At 40.4% G+C, this 21,839-nt stretch overlaps 1 protein-coding gene across 1 annotated transcript; it reads right to left on the bottom strand.

Moving 5' to 3' along the window:
* Positions 1 to 7,352: 7,352 nt before the first annotated feature.
* LOC107535684 (alcohol dehydrogenase class-3) lies at positions 7,353 to 20,168 on the bottom strand. The gene is made up of 9 exons (XM_087826476.1): positions 20,142 to 20,168; positions 16,996 to 17,097; positions 15,002 to 15,143; positions 14,270 to 14,357; positions 10,984 to 11,203; positions 10,574 to 10,834; positions 9,669 to 9,804; positions 7,789 to 7,927; positions 7,353 to 7,641 (listed from the first exon to the last, which is right to left on the bottom strand). The coding sequence occupies exons 1-9, from the start codon at positions 20,151 to 20,153 to the stop codon at positions 7,617 to 7,619; spliced, it is 1,125 nt and encodes a 374-aa protein (XP_087682602.1). The 5' UTR covers positions 20,154 to 20,168; the 3' UTR covers positions 7,353 to 7,616.
* Positions 20,169 to 21,839: the final 1,671 nt, after the last annotated feature.

Here is a 21,839-nt window from a genome sequence, read left to right as displayed (position 1 = left end):
AAAGCTCCCATCTCCTGTGTTATTAGCCCTTTTACTCTCATTACTGCAGCCTTCCCTTCCCATCCCATCCCCAGCAACAAATGCATGCCCACACTTTCCAAAGCGTGTAGGCACATTTGCCCTCTGGTGTCATGAGAAGAGCAAAGACCAGCAGTCAGGACACCAGGTCTCTGATTTTTCTGATTCTTTCACTGGTGGTTTGTCTAGGAGGACAAGTCATACTTGATCTCCTTTTTGTGGGATGATACTGCAACTTAGCAACTGTTTTATGCTAGATACAGTGTGACCGTAAAGCAAATTTGCTTTATTTTAGTAGTTGTATCGGAGGTCAACAGATATTCTTAATCCACATTTTCACTGTTTTGCCTTAACATAGCTTGATTTTTTAAAATTCTTTTATTCTTTTTATTGTTGAGAGTATTACAGACGTTGCCCATTTTCCCCCCTTTGCTTCCCTCCATCAGGCTTCCCCCACCCCCCAGCCCCCCCACTCCCACCACGCCTCCTGCACTATTGTCTGTGTCCATGGGCTGTGCATATATGCATGTAAATTCTTTGGTTAATCTCTTCCTGCCCCCGCCCCCCTATTTTTGGTATTTCAGTCCATGTCTACACTGGAGGTAGTTCTATTGTGGATTAGCACTCCTTTCTTGGAAGCAGCATGTGCATATTTACCTCATCTCAAGGAATTCCATTGCGGTGTCTCATTCAGTAACAATCAATCTGCTTAAAAGCTCCCCTCCCCATCTGCTTTGTTCCCATAAAGAAAAGTTCCACCGAAAGAAATCGGTAGAGTGGAGGACTTTGTATATCCTGTTCACTTTGTAGTTGTTTCTCTAAAGACATGATTTCCTTGGTATAGTTCTATGCATTTGTTACCTAAATAACTTGAAATATACTTAATAAAATGTTTTCCAAATGTGTTCACGGTGTACTTTTTTCTAAAAGTCTTTGCTGACAGAGAACCTGATCTTGCATGTTAATTGAAACAAAATTGCCTGAGTCCAAAGTTGGTCTTTTCCCAGGGTCAGCAAAATGTCTTTAGGCCCAAAGTTACTTTTAGACTTTGTTCATGAGCCTACTTGCAGATTGGTAGCCAAGCAGAAAATGTTCTGAAGCATTCTGTGCATGTAAAATATGCCCCCCTCCCCCAAGTCAACAAAACATTTTGAGAATTACGTATAATTTGCATCCAAAATGGACAAATGGAAGTGGCATTATGTGTATGTTTTAGAGCCGTTTTCGTTTGGTATTTTACACACATTACCCCGTCCCACGTGACAGAATTTTTGGACATAATGCAGCTTTTCCCTCACCTCCAAAAATCACCCATCATTCTACACGTTCTATTTTATATGTTGTTAGTTCCCTGTGCTTGTAATAAAGAACTTGTTCCAAGTCGGACATGCCTGTAAATGGACAGACTGTCCAGTGAACATCATGGAGTGGGTTAAATAGAAAGCAGATTGGCCCAATGTGCTGAAAATGGAAATGCAGAGATTTGAAAAATGTTAGGTATGTGAAAAATTTTCAGTAAAAAATAAAAATGAAACTGCATAAGGTTCTTAATATTGTAAAATTTTAGATTCTTAAATATATTTTACTAGTTTTCATGAAATATACAGTGGAAGTTACAGCCATATGTGTTAAAATTTTATACCTTTGGTCCAAGATGTTTTCAAAAAATTTCCAACATTTCTAAGGTGGTAGAATCCTAATTTTGTACAGTCAGGATAGATTTGCTGACATGCACATCGTGAATGGTTTTTAGTCCTGTGCTGTATCTATACTTTGCTCCATAAACTGGTACAACAATATACATGACATTTCTAGATGCCACGCAAGAGGGTGTATTAAAAGAATCTTAACAAATACTTAAAATTTTTTTAAATATGTTTTTATTGATTTCAGAGAAGGGGAGAGAGAGAAACATCAATGAGAGAGAAACATTGATTGGCTGCTTCCTGCACACCCCCCACTCGGAATTGAGCCAGCAACCCAGGCATTTTCCCTGAATGGGAATCGAACTGTGACCTCCTGGTTCATGGGATGACGCTCAACCAACTGAGCCACACTGGCTGGGAAACAAGGAATCTTTTTACCTATAGTCCCATAATCCAAGAATCCTTATAGTAGGAAAAAAAAAACATGGAAAAAATAACTAAAGAATTATTAGCTCTCCATTATTACCCTACATGAGCATTTTGTTAGCGCAATTGCCCAAGGCAGTGACATACTTTGTTCCTAGAAGGCTGGGCTAAAACCAAACCAGATTAAACACACTTCCTACTGCTGGGGTAGAAGCTAGTTTTAACTTCCCCTTTTGTTCCAGTTCACCCAGGATAATAGTTCAGGGTCACTTGGGCCCCTACTGTGTCTCCTGCTCTCTAGGTAAAGGTTACACTGCCTAGCCCTTCAAATGCACCAAAGAGTTAAGTGGAACACTGACCATACTTCCACTTTCAACCAACTAAATTTGCTCTCAGAAACATAACTTTTTTTTTTTTTAATATATCTTTATTGATTTCAGAGAGAGGAAAGGAGAGGGAGAGAGAGAGAAACATCAATGATGAGAGAGTCATTGATCGGCTGCAGCCTGCAACCCGGGCATGTGCCCTGACTGGGAATCGAACCCTGATCACCTGGATCCTAGGTCTACGCTTAACCGCTGAGCCACGCCCGGCCAGGCAGAAACATAACTTTTTAAAAGCAATTAAGCCACATCAATCAAAAGTATTAAAACAAAAAAGCTCATGGTTTCAGTCTAACCAAAGGTTATCTGTGCATGGCATATCTGATATGCTAATACAAAGAACAGTCTAAAATACTCTAGCATGTAAAACAAAAGGGCACAGAATAGCACTAATAGTATTCCTTTCTGTAATTTTAAAGGACTTGTATAAATGCTGTTATATGCATAGAAACTTCTGGGAATATACATAGTTAACAATGGTTGTAAGGACAGGAAAAAGGCCTCTCTTTATTTGCTATGACCTTTCACAATTTATGAAAAGCACCTGGTAATCAAACCCTAAGATTGTTGGCTTCTCAGTTCAAACTGTGGGACAAGATCAGCTACTCTCAAGGATACATTCTTGCATGCCCCTCCTCCCTGCTGTTTTCACAACTCAGGGATAACTTTAATCAAGGAGACTCTAGAAAGTCCCCCCCCCCCCCCCCCAAACAAGCCCCCTTGGAACTCTTCATAACTTTTGCTCTAAGCATGTTTTACAGGCTTGGGAAAAATACTAAGACACCTCCCTAGGACATCTGCTGGACTGTCTCCTGGAAAACAAACAAACTGTAACTTTTCAAGATAACCTCCCTTGTATCTGCTCAATTTCAAGACAACCCAAACCCCTCGCTTCCTTGTCGCCTAGCAACAGCCCCTGCTTAAAAGAGCAGCTTGCCTTTTGTTCTCTGCCCTTATATTGATACATTAGCAGTACACTGGCTCTTTTCCTTTGGAGAAAGTATAATAAACTCCCTCTCTGCATCTATCTCTTCTCTCAGTTTTGAATTCTTTCATAGTCTTGGTGGAGGGATGTGTAGCTTTTCTTTCTCATATGATTTTCTCTACTATATGAGTTTTCTAACTCATAGGTATATTGCTTTCATATGTTTATTTTTATAACATTGGATTACCTGGATGGTAAGACTCAATCGTTTTTGTTTTCTTCTTTATACTGCTCAGGATTTAAAAAACCACAAAACCCTAAGTGTTACTTAACAGCACCAGAAAAAGACTGATAATTTGGCTATATTAAAATAATAACATAAAATACATTAAAATCTAAAACTGACAAAAGATTGGAATCTAAAATAAAGACCTAAAAATTAGTCAGAAAAAGATAATCCAATAAAAAAATTGGCAAAGGACGTGAACAGCTACTTCACAGAAAAGGTTATACAAATGGGCAGTACAATGAAGGAATTTAGTAATTCAGAGAAATGAAAACTAAAGTTATGAAGAAATACTGATGAAGGGCACATAATAAAAGAGCCATAGTTGTTCAATAAGTATTCACCTTACTATCTATACAGAGGTTTTCTTACAGACCTTGGGAAACTGGGGGATGAAACAAGGCAGTAAAAAAAAGACACGATGCTTCAATGGGTCCATTACTCATAAAAGAAACACATTTTGAGAACAGACCAAGGACAGGACATGCTTTGATTTGGTTGCTGTGCCTGGACCCTGACCCCCTCTGGGAGTTTGCCTCAGGAATGCTGACCATTCTCCAGTCCCAGGAATGGGCTGAGCTGTTTGTGACATCATAGATTAGCCACCTTGGTATCGGATTTTGAGCTTCTGAAGGTCAACTGCAGACCCTCCCCTCCGCTTTCCCTGTTACACTTGTAGCTCACAGCTGCATGTAGTTATCTTCACCCTCGCTGGTATATGATTAGCCAGCTAGCGAGGGGGGTCAGAGCAGAATTTCCAGGGCGACTGACTGCTCTCCCTATTGTGCCAGCATTATTGGAATAAAAGCTCATATGTGATTCAACCCTGTCTCTGCTTAATCTGGCTCAAGTAGTGACAGGCAGCCTCGGACCCATTGTGTCTGGTTTCAATACCATTTCACACCCATGTGATTTGCAAAGAATGCCAACAACTTTTAAAAGCAATTTGGCAATTTCTAGTAAACTTTAAATGTGCTTATCCTAAGTAACTGACACATTGAGCATAACGTACAAGAATGTTCCACCAGTGTTGTTAGCAATACAGAAACAGCTTTGGAAAGAACTTTAAGCCATTAGCTGGAGAACAGATAAATTATGGTAGCTCATATAATTGAATATTCCTGCACAGTATTAAAATTAGTGAATGAGAGGTTCACATACAACACAGATTAAGTATAAAATAACAGATTAAGCATACAATGAATGAAAAGTGAAAGCTGCAGAATGAGACAGTATCAGGTTTAAAACATGTACAACAATACTGAAGACTAGAGGGTTTATGGATATGTCCAGGTATACCTCTGAGGTATTGTAGGTTCAGTTCTAGACCAAGGCAGTAAAGTTAGTTACACAAAGCTTTTGGTTTCCAAGTGCAAATAAGAGTTATGTTTACATTATACTATGATCTACTAAGTGCAATAGTATTATGTTGGAAAAAACAATGTACATATTTTAATTAAAAATATTGCTTAAAAATGCTAACCATCATCTGAGCTTTCAATGAATTGTAATCATTTTGCTGGTGGAGGGTCTTACCTCATTGATGACCACTGACTGATCAGGGTGATGGTTGCTGAAGGTTGGGGTGGCGGTGGCAATTCCTTAAAATAAGATGACTATGAAGTTTGCCACATCAATGGACTCTTTCTTTCATGAACAGTTTCTGTTTAACTTGATGATGTTTGATAGCATTTTACCCACAGAACTTCAAAATTGGAGCCAATCTTCTCAAACCCTGCTGCTGCTTTATCAGCTAGGTTTGGGTAATGTTCTAAATCCTTTGTGGACATTTCAACAATCTTCATAGCATCTTCCCCAGTAGATTCTACCTCAAGACCACTTTCTTTGCTCAACTCGTCTGTTAGTTTTATCATGAGACGGCAAAAATTGTCACATCTTCAGGCTCTCCTAATTCTAGTTCTCATGCTATTTCCACACCTGCAGTTACTTCCTCCCCTGATGCCTTGAACCCCTCAAAGTCATGCATGAGGTTTGGAACCAACTTCTTCCAAACTCCTGTTTATGTTGATATGTTAACCTCTTCACATGAGTCATGAATGTTCTTAATGGCACCTAGAATGGTGAATACTTTCTAGGTTTTCAACTTTCAACTTACTTTGCCCAGATCCATTAGAGGAATCACTATCTGAAATATTGGGAGAATTTCCAAAATGTGATAGGATGTAAGAAAATGCTGTTGGAAAACGGAACTGGTAAGACTTGCTAGACACAGGGTTGCCATAAGCTTTCAATTTACTAAAAAACAAAAACAAAAACAAAAACTCGCCTGGCTGGCATGGCTCAGCAGTTGAGCATCAACATATGGTCCAAGAGGTTGAGGTTCAATCCCTGTTCAGGGCACATGCCCAGGTTTTGGGCTTGATCCCCAGTGGGGGGCATGCAGAAGGCAGCCGATCGATTCTTTCTCATCACTGATGTTTCTTTCTCTCTCTCCCCCTTCCTCTCCCTGAAATCAATAAAAACTTAAATCCGACTCAACCCAATTATCTGAGCACAATAAAATGAAGTATAGCTGGTCCATGAATAACTTTGTTTTCTTCATTTCGTTGTAATGATGAGAAAATAAATTTTATTCCCAGCTGGGGCCACTGTGTGTGTGGAGTTGGCACATTCTCCCCATGTACGTGTGGGTTTTCTCTGGGGACTGTTTTCCTTCCACATTCCAAAGATGTGGTGAGGTGAATAGTGTCTACATTGTCTCAGTCTGAATGCATGTGTGTGTGAGTGCTCCCTGCAATGGGAGGGCTTCCTGTCCAGGGTGCGGGTCCCTCCTTGTGCCCTGAGCTGCAGAGATGCTCCAGCTACCCATGACCCTGAGCTGGAATAAGTGGGTTAGAAAATCATTATCTGATTTGTTTTTAAGAATCTTTCTTAAATGTATGTAAAGCTCACATTTATTTCAATGTTTAATCATAAAAGTGTTTTGAGTCTTAGAATTTTGGTGATGCTTTTGTGACCAGAAATATGCCGTAGGAACTTAACTGTTGTTTATATCAGTTAGCCTATGGGAAAATTGGTTTCGTGATGTGTCCTTTCTCTTAAAGTTGCAGTTTCCAAGAGCCTACAGACATTAAGCAAGTACTTACTGTATGCCTGTGTAGTAAAAGCGTAACAACAGGCATGAGAGTGAGAAACACTGAATTCTGGATGACCGCCTCTGGAAAGGCAATGTGGTCTGTAAGTGGTAAAATGTTAAGATCTGATAAAAGTAAATGCTGGGAACTTGGATATTCAGTACATAAATAACTATATAATTTTTATAATCTTGAAATAGATCATAGAGCTAACAGCACACTTACACCTACTTAAGTACAGAAGGTAGTTTCAACGGTGGATTGTAGTGCACTGTGGGCTACATACCATACTAGGAACTGGGGGATGCAAGTGTGAACGAGGCACAGCACCTGCCCTCAAGAAGATAATCTCACAGGAGCCGACTTGGGTTCTGATGAACTTTGCCACTGATGGCTAAGGAAATCTGTTCTTTAGTAAATGGTCCTGAGATCCTTAAACCAAAGTTACTGAGAGAGCAGCAGACAAGGTTCAAAATCCACTATTGCCCTGCTTCCTTCGTCTTTCCTTTAAAGAATGAAGATAACAGGGAAAGAACTGTGAGAATAAATTCAGCATAAAACAGAGATAAACACTTATGCAGAAATTACTTTTATTATGTTAAAAAATTCCTTAATAAGCCAGCAATTATTCATGTAAAGGAGTCCAGAGAAGAGATTAATGACTGTATTAGCCTTAACCCTGATTGGAGATACAGAAAACATTATTCCCTAGAGTAGGTTACTAAACAGACATCTAAGAGGCTGTGAACTTGGAAGAGCTTCTCCTTGCCTGTCTGGCTGCTCCAATCAGATCACATGACTCAGTTATAAGGATGGACATATTTTCTTCTTTTGAATTTAAAACTTTACAACAGTTCGGATGCTGCAAGAGAAAGAAACAATAAGTGTAGGTTTTGAATGGTATCTTTTCTTTTAAGAACATTAAAATTGTATTTTTTTAAGCCTTCTTCCTCTATAAACCACACATCACTCCTCCATCCCATAATACATAACCAAAGAGACAGCTTACCTCTTCCCTGCATGCAGCAGTTCAAAGGCTTTGTTAATTTCCTTGAAAGACAGATTGTGAGTCACAAATTCATCAACTTTTATCTTTTTGGACATATATTCAGACACCAACTTTGGGACGCTTTCTACACTCTTCCATCCTAAAAGAAATCATACATCTCTTCATTAATTTTTTTCCACAAATCCCTACAGTATGCTAATTACCTTGTGGGTTAAACAAAGGTGTTTAAGAAAATAAATGTTTTCATTACAGAGGAATAAAAAACGTTCAAAATCAGAATAAGAGAGAATTCAGTGCACATCATTAGTTAAGAAAAAAGTAATTGACTTTTTAGTATTTTCCTTTTTCTGTATTGATTAACTAAAATCTCATTAAGTCTCAATTGAGACTTAGACTACCCAGGACAGAACTCTTAAGTCTTAGAACAAGCTTATTTATTAGGTCCACAACAGCAGAGATTCCTATAGTAATGAAATTCAAGGAAGAAAAACATTGACGTGATACGTGGCTAATTTCTTTGGTTTTTAAATCAATAACGTGATACGTGGCTAATTTCTTTGGTTTTTAAATCAATAACGAGTAGGGATAGCACCTGAATACAAAACTGAAATTGAAAACAAAGTAGGAAATCAGACGCTTCAATTTTTCACTTGTTATTGAAAGAAGCAGTAAGTCAACAAAACACCCCTCCTACTTGTGAAAGCTGAGATGCTTTGGACCATATTTCAAACCTCTTTTGAGCTTTTTCCAAATCTCCCTCATTAAATCCTCTATCAATTATTTTTCCCTCTACAAATGGAGGGCTTTTTCTTTCTCCTTTAAAACTCCCGTTAACTGAGACTTAAATTCTAGACAACTTCTATTTATACAGTTTAGCAATACCCATGGGAATCCAATGCTCAAGCTAATTTCCCAAACGGCACTGTGCTAGGATGCGGCTTCAGTCAGAGGTTCCTACCAGCCACCCTGGCTCAGTCACGTGGGCTTAGAAGCCCTTTCAAATCCAACTGTGGGTCCTGAGATGATGCCTCTGCATTGCACGCGTGGCTTTAAAAGTCTGTTCTAAGATACTGAGGTTTGGCATATATCCAGGGCTTTGGAAAGGAGGGTTCAGTCAGCTTGACATTTCTCTAAGCAGTATCGGTAGCATAAAGAAGGAAAACTGGCCAAACTCCTCGTTTAGCATACTTTTGTAATTTCTTTTTCTGACTTTCAAAAAAGCTGGCATAATTATCAGGTAGGGGATGTTAACAGATACTTGTTAAACACAAGTCATTCAAAACTCATGCTATGTGATCTTTTTCGTAAGAGGATAGTGAGAATATATTTTTTAAAAAACCTATCAAAACGTAGGCAACCCCTAACAACCATGTACTTTTTAGGATCATATAAGGGAAAAATAATCAGGCTGGCAGCTTTTCAGTTTTGTTATAAGATTCTAATTTAACATTTTCAAATTGAGATTCAGTATTGGTTACTGCTGAAATCAGCCCTCTTCAGACAGAGGTTTGACTGCACCCAGTGATCACTACACTCTCTGGAAAAATGAGTAAAAAATGCATATAACCCTTTTAACTCCACAAGTGACACTATGGATGGCAATGTTGTTTGCTTACCTTACAACCAATTTCTCATGCCTGCCCTACCCCTAACTATGGCCTCATTAATGGAATATTTTCTTTTTTTTGTGTGTAAAATGTGGCCTTGAGCTTCAGGAGGAAATACTGATTGAGTGAGAAACCCTTCTATTAAAATAACTTGGTATGCAACAATTCAAGATGAGAAGGCAGCCCATGAACATTATTGTTAAAACAAGAAAACTGGACTGGAATTAAAAGTCTGCCAATGGAAATGAGAGGGAAAATGTACCCAACAATTACCTCCGAAGGCGGTACCTTTCCACGTGCGGCCTGTTACCAGCTGGAAGGGCCTAGTGGCGATTTCTTCACCTGCAGCAGCTACTCCAACCACCACGCTGACGCCCCAGCCTTTGTGGCAGGCCTCCAGCGCAGCTCTCTGTGGGCAGAAATATGACCAAATCATAGCAGTCAGAGCATTTTGCTGAGAATATCTGCTTCCCCAGAAACTCGGGGAGGGAGAAGGTGGTTTCAGAAAGCTTTCTAAAAATATGGCAGCAAAATGATAAAATGGAATGCTTAGTAAATTTAATTTTATTGAACAATTTTATTTTAACAGGTCTTTAAACAAATTTACTAACTTGGCTAAATAGTAACACAAACGGCAAGAATTTAGAGCTTTTACTTGCTGTCCATTTTTAAAAGTAAATACTAGCTCAAAATTCTAAAGACTTTTATAATAAAAGAAGCAGGCAGAGAAGTAATACTAACACTTTTGCTGAATGCCTACTTTGTGTCAAGTAGGTGCTGCTACTGTCTGTCTGTATTTTACACATGAGGAAACTGAGGTTTAGAGAAATTACCTCCTTGCTCACGGTCACTGATTTAGTACGTGGATGTTTATCTAATTTCAAAGCTCATGCTCTCTACAACTGTGCCATTCTGCCTTTTTATTTAAACAAACATACTCTAAGATTCAGCATACAATGAAATCAGGCAAAGAAACATTTTTCTTCATCCTTCCCCGAGTCACTCGTGTCATTTCCCATTTGTAGTTCAAATCATTATTTTTCCTTCCTTCTATCAGAATAATTCTTATCAAGAGAATTTCCCTTTCCAAAAACAAAACAATTTTAAATCCTAATTAAGAAAAATGCATTAAAAAAGCAGTTACACACACAGCAAGGACTGAAGTCAAGCATACTTACCATGACCTTCACGTTACCAATACACTCAAAGGAATAGTCCACTCCTCCATCAGTCACCTCAATAAGCACTTCCTGGATGGGTTTACTGAAGTCCTGGGGGTTGATACACTCAGAGGCTCCAAACTCCTTGGCCCTTGGGAATTTATCTTTATTGATATCCACACCAATGATCCGGGATGCACCAGACACCTTACAGCCCATGATAACCGCCAATCCAACTCCTCCTAAGCCAAAGACGGCACAAGTAGAGCCAGGCTCCACCTAATAGTAAGACAGTCTATGAGGTACTGCTTCCACAAGAGTCAAGAAAATCACTAGGTTTCTTATAGATGGGGCCATTTTCATTATTCCAGCAATGCTTTGTCGTATCAAATTAGAAGGTGGAAGCTAAAAGCCATACCAACACTTACCTTGGCAGTGTTCACAACAGCACCATAACCAGTTGAAATGCCACAACCCAGGAGGCAGACTTTATCCAAAGGTGCTAAAGGATCAATTTTAGCAACAGAAATGTCAGCCACAACTGTGTATTCAGAGAACGTGCTGGTTCCCATGTAATGTAAAATTGTCTTTCCTTTGCAAGTAAATCTGCTGGTACCATCTGGCATTAATCCTTTCCCTTGAGTGACTCTAAAGAAAACAAAAAGGGGAAAAGGAAGGGTAGAATTAGGTTTCCTAAAACCCATAAGAAAAAGAATTTAGTTTAAAAAATTATGACTAATAGTTATAAAAGTCTGCTAAGACTATAAGTCCAATTTCTAATGTATGTATTAATAATTTAGCATCTTTCAGCAATGTCTTATTAGGGAAACTTATAAGAGATTTATGACCTCAAATATCTTTTCCAAGGTTCCATATCCTTCTGGATCTTACTGCCAGAGTATTGAAATAATTTTTAACAGATACAACTTATGGATCAAATGAAATTATTTTAAAATTCCATCATAAAACTCTGTGAGCAAATGTAACTTCATAAAGCATAGAGCCAAGTCCAGCATCTACACAAGCAGAGACCACATGCAATGATCCATTCAGCTGAGGAAAACAGATGGCCAAACTGGCTAATTTAGATATTTCAGAAATCTTCAAGGATTCAAGTTACTTTCTCTCTTCCCTTACTTTTTGCCTATGTAGCTGGTTACAGCAAAGGGGATGGGGGCGGGAGAACAAACTCACAAAGGCAACCAATATGATATATGGTAACAAAAATTATTTTATATTCTAAATACATATAGGTGATATAATGTCTTATTTAGGAGGATGAGCCCTAAAGTCAGAAACACTTGGGTTCAAATCCTGTGTGATGTTGGGGAAGTTAATTAACCTTTGTGCCTTAGTTTCCTCACTAGAAAATACAGAACAATTGTATCTTTCTCAAAGATTGCTAAAAAAAAATGAAATGTTATGTAAAGCATTAGTACTGTGCCTGGCACAGAGTGCTTAATAAATATTTGTTATTTTCAATAAAAAATAAACACAATAATTTTGAGGCAGGATAGTAAGAAGTACGGAAATTCCTTGACAAGTGGAATAAGGGAAACTGAGACAAAATAATTAAACAAGGTCAAACAATTTGAGCAATTTACAGCCAGCAAATGAATCACAAGGTTTTATCTTCCCTAACCAAGGGCACTTAGGAACAAATGGTTTACACATTCCAGACCATCCTCTGGCAGACTGGCCTCGGTCCCACTCCCTGTTCGATGACGTTCTTTGAAAATGAAACCGGAAGATAACCCTGACCCCTCTACAGGTACATTTTGATGAATCAACATATCTAAGGACACACCTGGAAAGCCTATGAATGTTCTGTTAAGAACATCCCCTAAGACCTCCCCTAGGATTCCCACTGGCCAAAGGAGATAAAAAGTCTCAAGTTAAAGGGCCCACTACATGCTCTCGCTAGAGCACACCCACGCCTTGTATCTCTGCTCTCTTTCTCGTAAACTTTAAGGGCTCCACTAGACTTACAACCAAGGGAGCAGCAGGCAGTGGCAGCTTGTCCTGGGCTTACCTCCTGAACCTGTCTCCAAAGCCTCCTTTGTCTCTGACTTTTCAGTGAGCTAACAGCAGCCCTACCTTGGCTCTTTCACTGTGACTTCTATTTCTCAGCGAGTCAAAGCAGCTCCGAGTAGGCTGTCTCCTGTTACTTCTTCTACTCTAAGCCCTTCTTTCCTTTCACTGTCCCCAGCTTTAATAAACATACTCTCAAAGTCACCTGCACTTGTGTTGTGAAATCTTTCCTGCACGAAGTAAAAAACCCACACACTACTGGGCCAGCCAGAGGCAGACCTGCTCTGGGCCCAGACCTCATCCAGTAACAATATGATTATACTTTTAGATAAATTCTTTGGAATACATATGAATAAACAAATATATGAAGAGAATGGATTGCCTCTGGATTGAAGAGAAAAACAAAAATATGATGAGAAGCAAAGAGCAAACAGGTGACAAAGCTCCACCATAAACGACTGTTCTATCTTTATGAGAACAACTTGCTTATTTAGCCCTCCTTAATGAGTAACCACGTCTTCCCAGAGGAGTCAGACAAAGGTGATATAGGATACATTTTAAGCTCTGAAAGGACTTGTCCCTCGAAAAGGTATCAGATAGCCACAGAAAGCCCACTACTATCTATACTTGACGCGTTACAAAAATTTTCAGGCTGTTTGAAATTCCCTTTGAAAAACAATTTTTTGTTTTGTTTTGTTTTAGCTTTGCCAAAAGTAATTGAATGTATGTTATAAAACAAATGGAGTCTTGTTTTCTAAAAATATAAACCAATTTTGTCAGTGGCATTAGAAAACAAATGCAAGAACAAACGGATCTCCAATGTACTGCTGCTCGTGGGAGTGTATCCTATGACTCAGCATTCCAATCCTAGGAAAATACCAAAGAGACAGTACAGTAGTGGTACTTGGAATGACAGAGCAACTTGGATATGTCTCCCAGACATTGTGAATGAAAGAAACCAGACAAAAGACACATAATATGTAACTCTATTTATATGAAGTTCTACAGTGAAAGAAATAAGAATAGTGGTTACCTTTGAGGGAGGCAGGTGTTGACTTGGAAGGGACATGAAGGACTTTGCAGGGTGTTGGAAGGGTTCTCTAACCTTGAACTGGGTTATGGTTATAACCATTGGGTATGTATATACATAAAAATTCATTGAGCTATACACATAAGATTTGTATGCTTTAAGTACTTTATGTCTTTTCTACCTCAATAAAAAAGAAATCAAACAAATATAAGAGGACCGTAAACTGCCTCAAAGAAGTAGCTCTTTAAGAGCTGTTACCTTAGGATAAAGTAACTACCTTTTCTGTGTTAAGGAGTTATGTTCTCTCTTACTTTGATTTCATGGACAATGAAATGGACATAAAAATGATTTCATTGAATTTCATAAACATCTCCCTCCTTGTTACACATGTTGGCAAATTTAGCCTAGTGCTACGGAAAGAGAATGAGTTCAGGAAATTTCCTTTTTGCCCTTAATAGCTGATGATACTGGGCAAACCACTTAATTTCTGGGTCTTAACTTTCTCGTGTATGAAAATTGGGGTATTAATGATGATGGTAAGCTTGCTATAAAGGTGGAATGGAGTAATTAATGTAGCTCTGTATAAATTGCCACATACTTATTATTGTAATTATTAAGATGACCTCCTGTTTTAAGAATAAAATGATACTAACCTTATCTTCTGGCAAAGGTTTGTTTTAGGATTTAGACAAAATTTGCATTCTCCACACTGGGGGATGTAAAGTGGGATGACAGTGTCACCTGGAAAACAAGCGCAGTCATTATCTTGGATAGGTAGCATCTGTTTCTAATGAACGTATCAGCCCCTGCAAACTCCCATTCCTGTCAGCGCATTTGACTTTGGAAAGTTAACAACTTCAAGGCTTAGAACTTTACCTACATAACGTTCAGACACTGCCTCAACTCTGCAAAAAGTACAAGTTTTCAAAGTTTTTATTAAAGGAAACTTTTAAAAACAGTAACTGGAGAAAAAGGAGTCATGCGCCTCAAAATACTGACTCACTGATGCATCTTTAAAACTTCTTGCTTAATTGGGCAAAATTGGCTTTGGGCAATGTTTTGAACAGTTTCAGATGAACAGCAGTCTGCAAAATCAGAGGAAAAAACCATCAAACATGGAGTGGGCAAAGGTAGGTTTACAGTTGTGAGTATGAGAAACATAAAGTTTATTCTTGTCTTGTCATTTATAAATTTTTGTTTTATTTTCCATATGAACAACTGTAAAACCTACTTTTGCTCACCCTGTATCTGCTTCCTGGGTGAAGAATAAAATCAATCTTCACAGCTTTCTTGGGTTCATAAATAATGTGTAGTTTATCAGAAATGTTATTTCCGTATAGAAATAAGGCAAAATTATAAAATAAGTGGTTCAAATACCCTCTTACCTGCTTTTAGCCTAGTAACTCCTTCACCAACACTTTCCACAATTCCGGCACCTTCGTGTCCCAAGATCACTGGAAAACTTCCTTCAGGATCAGCCCCACTCAGGGTATAGGCGTCAGTGTGGCACACGGCAGTAGCAATAATCTATCAGGATATTAAGGTGAAGAGCTTTTCATTGTGTGCGCATGTAATTCAGAGTGAGGCACTGGTCAAAGGAAAGGCCCTTTTACTTTAATACCATATTTCACTGATTCTAAGATACATTTCTTTCAAACTTTAACCTCTCTAAAATCAGTATGTGCTTATAAATAGATGACACTTTAAGAATCAGAATTGGCAGCCCATTTTTTTTATTAGTACATAACAAAAGAACTAGTGTATTTATATGCAATGAAAGATGGTACATCTATTCTCCTTTTCAGTGCATATTAGCAAGACAAAGTGTGAATAAGGTGACTATATGAGCACCTGTGTCTTCAGGTGTGAAAAGGAACAGCACCTGGGTGCTAAGCCATCTCACTGCTGGCCTCCGCATGACTGTTGGGAAATGTGATTTCTAAAAAGGTTTGGACTATTTCTGAAATATGCCAGCCTGCTTGGTCTGCGACAAAACTCAGAGCTTTTAGCAGCACACAGAAATTTAAATAAGCCCTTTATCCCTCTCTCTCTCTCACTTTCAAGTATCTGTTATCTTTCCAAACCACCAAAAAAGCACAGAAAGAAAAAATCTTGGAGTGGATTTATGCATCTCTGCTTCTCACCTACATACTCACTTACAATATAACATTCTTTGCTATTTGTTAGCAGTTTGCCAGGGAAGACAGCTGAACTCAGTGTGCCCCAAACAGTACATTCATGACAAACATTTTCTTTTTCAGTGGCAAAATCACAATTAGGTTAATTTCTGAACTTAACTATTAAAATATTTCAGATTCCTGGGTCTGGGTTGAAAAGGACCTTGAAAAGTTACTTGGCCCTGCGCTTCTTGACCTGATATGTGTGATCCCTGGGAGCACAAGCCAGTACGTATTTATGTGCTGTCTGTTTGGAGGTGGGACTGGGGATGGTTACTCCCATTAACAGCAAAATGAACTGATTTTTCTAGAATGTTAGTTTTATTTAAAGGTCACTACTTTATTTTTAAAAATATTTTTATTGATTTTTAGAGAGAGAGGAAGGGAGGGGCGAGAGAGAGAAATATTGATATGAGAGTGTAACATTGATCAGCTGCTTTCTGCATACCCATTACCTGGGATTGAGCCTGAAACCTGGGCATGCGCCCTGACTGGGAATTGAACCAGTGACCTCCTGGTACTTGGGATGATGCCCAATCAACTAGGCCACACTGGCCAGGGCAAAGGTCACTACTTTAAATGATTAATTTTACATCAAAACAAATACAGAGAATGCTAAAAACATCCAGCTGGTTGCCTTGTGCAATCTGCCTCTCTCCTGGGAAAACTGTATTTCTCTGCCATAGCAGAGGTTAAAAAACAGTGAAATAATGAATGCATCCCCTGAACTCGGGCCCTGTCTGCAAGGGTCAATATTTAAAGCTCTCTATTCAAGCTGACTTCACTTGGTTGTTACTCCAGTTGATCAGGAGCCTCTTCCTAAACTTTACTGGAAGTCTCACCTAACAAAACTGAAGTACCATTTCATTTTCTTTTTTCTAATGTGTCACCATACATTTTAAGTTATGGGGTCAGCAGAAAGGGGAACATCCTTAAACCTAGGCTACACAAATAAACTACAGCAATCCAGTGATCCCTGGGGAAGGCTGCTCAGCCCAACATCAAAGCTAAAAGATGGAGAGGAGTGCTGCAAAGGTGAGAGAGATGAAATAAGAGGAGGTTGTGATTCTATGGTTGGATGACTTCCAATACCTTGCTCTTGACACTCTCTTTTGGGATTTATGCTCTGCAGAACTCAGAATAGTAATCTATCCAGAGACCTAATTGTAAATCTTTTTCCATTGCCTTGGATGTAACATTACCTTAATTCGAACTTCATGAGCCTTTGGGGGTGCCACCTCTACCTCTTCTATGGAAAGAGGCTTTCCAGCCTCCCAGGCAACCGCAGCCTTACACTTGATCACCTGAAATGGGGGGAAAAAAGTTGTTTATTCACCTGAACAAATAATAAACTGCTTATTAGTTAATTTAAATACTGATGAATACTAACCTTAGAAAGTATATCACAGATTCACAAAGAAACATGTACCTCTAAGTGATATGGAGAATTGTTTTGCCTGTTTTTAGATTTCATACAAATAATATTCATAAAAATATTTAATTTAGATGACCACATGGTCAGATATAAAAGCCTCTTCTGGTTGAGAAGTTTTATCCATCGAATATTTAATGACCCTCTACAGGAGCAGCTTAAGAATACAGGTCTAGGACCAGCTGGTGTGGCTCAGTGGTTGAACATCAACCTATGATCCAAGAGATCGAGGTTCAATTCCTGGTCAGGGCACATGCTCACGTTGCAGTATCGATCCCCCGTAGGGGGCATGCAGGAGGCAGCCGATCAATGACTCTCTTATCATTGATGTTTCTCTCTCTGTTCCTCTCCCTTCCTCTCTCTGCAATCAATAAAAGACGTAGCTAAAAAAAAAAAAAAAAAAAAAAAAGAATACAGGTCTAAGAGAATCTGACTCAGTAGGTCTGACATAGGGCCCAAGGAATCTGAATGCTTAATACGTACCCTAGGAAATTCTTTTGCTCAGGTTGGTACTAGTAACATTGGTATAAAACTGTAGGATGGGAAGGAGTGTAAGGAACATCAGAATGAGGCAACTTTAAAAAACTATATCTATAGCCCTGGCTGGTATGGCTCAGTTGGTTGGAGCATCGTCCTGTATACCAAAAGGGCACATACCTAGGTTGCAGAGCACATCTCCATCAGGGCACATACCTAGGTTGCAGGTTTGATCCCGGTTTGGACACCTAGGGAGGCAACCAATTGATGTTTCTCTCTCTCCCTTCCCCTCCCTCTAAAATAAATGAAAAACATATCTTCGGGTGAGGATTAAAAAAAAAAAACAACACAAAAAACTATACCTATCCTTTTTAACTGTGCCATCCAATACAGTATCCATTTGCCACCTGTGGCTAGTCTGAACTGAGTTAAGCTATAAGATTTTGAAGACTAGTACACAAAAAGGTAAGAATATTTCAATACTATTTTAAAAATATTGATTACAGCCTTGGCTGGTTTGGCTCAGTGGTTAGAGCATTGGCCCAAGGACTGAAGAGTCCCAGGTTTGATTCCAGCCAAGGGCACGTACCTTGGTTGCAGGCTCCATCCCCAGCCCTGGTAAGGGCGTGTGGGGGAGGCAACCAACAGATGTGCTTCTCTCTCACATCAGTGTTTCTTTCTCTCTTGCTCCCTTCCACTCTCTCTGAAAAGCAATGGAAAAATATCCTCGGGTGAGGATTAATAAAATAAAATAAATAAAATAATAAAATAAAAATAATAATAAAATATTGATTACACGTTGAGATAATATAGTGGTACCTGGGTTTTCTAATGTAATCCATTCCGGAAGACCACTTGAGTTCTGAAATGTTCAAAAACTGAGGGATCCAGAGCCGACAGCTGGGTCTCAGGACCTTGCCCTCAGCGGGAGCCGTGGGGCACGTTCAACTTCCCAGGCATGTTCGAAAACCAAAGCATTTCCTTCCGGGTTTATGGCGTTTGTAAACCGAAATGTTCGTCAACAGAGACATTAGAAAATTGAGGTACCACTGTATTTTGAATATACTGGATTAAATTTTAACCCAATTTTAATGCCATTTTTAATATGGCTAATAGAAAAGTTAAAATTACATATGTGAATTGTATTATAGTTCTATAGTATAATGTTGCCTTAGAGATTCTAGTCAGTACACTCCTCCATTATCAGAGAATCAAGTGTAATGAGGAAGATTTTGGTCAATTTACATAATGGTTATGAAACAAATTGACAGAATAAAGGTTGAAAACCACTGGGTTTACAAGAGACAGACTGGAAAGTCAATAATTACAAAAAGTGTGATTTAAAGGGAGAGGCAAAAAGTGGAGAGAGTGTAACTTTGGTGGTGAGTTTGAGAAAGCACCACTTTTACCTAGGATACTGAAGGAGGAAGAGTTACAAATGGGGATAAAACACCCACACAGAGGGTGATTGTGACAAGTGAATGAGAATGAATATGAAGCCCCTAATACAGTGTTTGGCACAGGGTAGCTTTGCAAAAATAAGTTAGCAGCTATTAGCAGCAGTAAACTAAAGAGTGGAGGGAAAGGAGAGTTTAACTATATAGAGAGATGAGTGGCTTGTGTAAATTGGTGAGGCCAGAAATTTTGCTTTTAAAATTAAAATGTAGATATTAAATCTGATGGTACAAAAAATTCAGACACTGCACTGGAATCCTTTCTCACCTCAATGTACCGTAAACCTCAAAGTTCAAATTCAGAATATTAACAAGGAAGTCATGTTGTACACTACAGATCTGAAGCAACAAGGATAAAGAATTAATCCATAATATGCTGTCTTCCCCTCCACTTTTAAAGAATGTTTGAATGGAGTTTAAACTCCTACTTCCAATGACAATTCTAACCAAAACAAAGCCCCACTCTAAATCACAAGCAATTTCCCTACTTGGACATTTGAACTATAACAGGAATTATAATTTTCCACCTGCAAGTATGACCCTGGGCAAGTCACAGTAAGCCCTGGATAGGTTCTGTGACTTTACGCAAAATGAGGTATAAGGAAACCAATTTTACCATATGCTAATTAACATAAACAACAGCTAAGTTCCTACCGCATCTCATCAACTTTATTAGTGAAATAACCTTGAACAAAAGAACCTGTTGTGCTTATTTTTGAGTAGGCAAAGCCTGACTCTCCCTGAGCCATTCCCACCGGAATACGCACCGGGCCCCCTGGCCCCCCTCCCGTCCACTTCTCCCCACCGCGCTCCAGCGGCCCAGAAGCAGCAAAACCCTCCCGAGGAGACGAAACAAAGCTTTCTTCCCGCTGAACCGCTGCCCCGAGGCCCGGGTCCAGCTCGGGCACCCAGCGGCCAGTTTCCACCCTACGCTTGCCCTTCCTCGCATCCTCGGACCCGGGCCCGCCACAGGGCCCCGCGATACCTGGCTCGCCATGCCCTCCGGTTCGGGTCAGCGTTGGGCGGGCGCGCGGGGCGTGCGGCACCCTCGGGGACGTGGGCGGGGCGTGAGTCCTACGCAGGGGGCGTGGCGCGGTGCGGCGTGGGTGGAGCTTGCGCTCGGCGCGGTCCCGCCTCCTCGGGCGCCGCGCGCAGGGCGTGGAGGCGGGGTTTGCGAAGGCTTGGAGCGGTGGGCGGGGCCTGAGGCGAGGCGCGCGGCGCGCTCCAGCGGTAATGGTGGTTTCGAGCCGAGGTCGGAGGGGGCGTGGACGAGGCTGGATGGCTCGGCTCCGTGGGCATCCTGACGCCGGGCTGCAAACCGTGTGTCAGGAGAGATGGGGAAGGTGAGGGACCGGGAATTTCTTCGGAAGCACGTGAGAAACTGGGCGGACTGCGTAGTCTTCGTGCTCTTTCCTGTGAGGATGCAGGGTGAGGAAGATACAGACAGCCCCTCAGGATATTCCGTGGAGGGGGAAACAGCGTGAGAATGAGGAAAGGGGACGCAAAGGGGGACCCGTTGGGGAAACTTCCCAGGCTCCTATTCCAGCTGCTCCTGGAAGGTGAGGGGTTTGGTGGCCAGTAGAAGGGGGGAGAGGCGTTGGCCTGGGGGAGAAGTGGGGAGTGAAAGGTCTCAGGCGTGAGGCTGCGTTGGATGCGTTTGAAGAGTGGGGCGCAGAGTTGAGAGAGAGGGAGAGTGGAGTGTTTGTCAGTGGACTGTTGAACTTTGGTGGTTGTGGGTGCTGAATTTTATTAAAATAGCTCTGTTATACCCAGGTTACTCGAGACTAATTCACACAGAGACCAAATTGAGCGCTTGGACATTTATTTAGCTGGCGGCGGCAGCTGCGAATGGGCTCATGCCCTAAACAAACTCGCAGCCCCAACAGTTTTTGTAGGGAGAATATAAAGGCAGGAAAAACATACAAACTACATTCTGTTTGGCGAAGGGGGAGCGGTTCGGTCAGGGGGACACAGGTGGTGGACCGAGCGAAGCGGGAGACAGAAGCTAAGATAAGCGTCCATTCACTTTCTACAGTCAGCTGTCCTGTGGAATTTTGTGGGCTGCAGTCCTTTACACAGCGCGGGGAAAGGAGAGGAGCTCATTGCTTCTACTTAATAAATTTTGTTGCTCTTGTTTATCTTAAAGTAGCGGTTGTAAGGGTTGAAGATGGGGTGCTGTACTTCAGCTCTAGCAGAGAAACCACCCTTTTCTCTGCTTCTCAGTCTTTTTCGTGGCTCCGTGTCCTCAGTACATACCTTAAGTGTTGGCCATTTTCTTCGGTTCTGTTTGTTCTTTGTTAAGGACCTGAGGATATTCTTTTCCCATTGATTTTTTTTTTTTGGTGGTGGTTGTTAATCCTCACCTGAGGACATTTTTCCCGTTGACTTCTAGGGAGAGCCAAAAGAAGGGAAGGAGGGGAAGAGAGAGAGTTGGAGAACCTCAATGCTCTTGTATCATTTGGAAGCAGAATCTGTAAATTTCTTGACCAACCTTGTGCTCCATTTCTGCCCGCAGAAGAGAGGAAACGAGTGACAGTGCTAACTTTTACTTAATTCTGACTCTTAAGAAAAGAGTTCAGCCTGGCAGGGCGTGGCTCAGTGTCGACCTAGGGTCCAGGCGATCAACCCCGGTCAGGGCACATGCCCGGGTTGCGGGCTCGATCCCCAGTCGGGGGCGTGCAGG

This window comes from Miniopterus natalensis, chromosome 1, assembly GCF_054644295.1.
Source record: "Miniopterus natalensis isolate mMinNat1 chromosome 1, mMinNat1.hap1, whole genome shotgun sequence".
Taxonomy (NCBI): Eukaryota; Metazoa; Chordata; class Mammalia; order Chiroptera; family Miniopteridae; genus Miniopterus; species Miniopterus natalensis.
The sequence above is the reverse complement of the archived record's forward strand: the minus strand, read 5'-3'. Positions and strand labels throughout refer to the sequence as shown.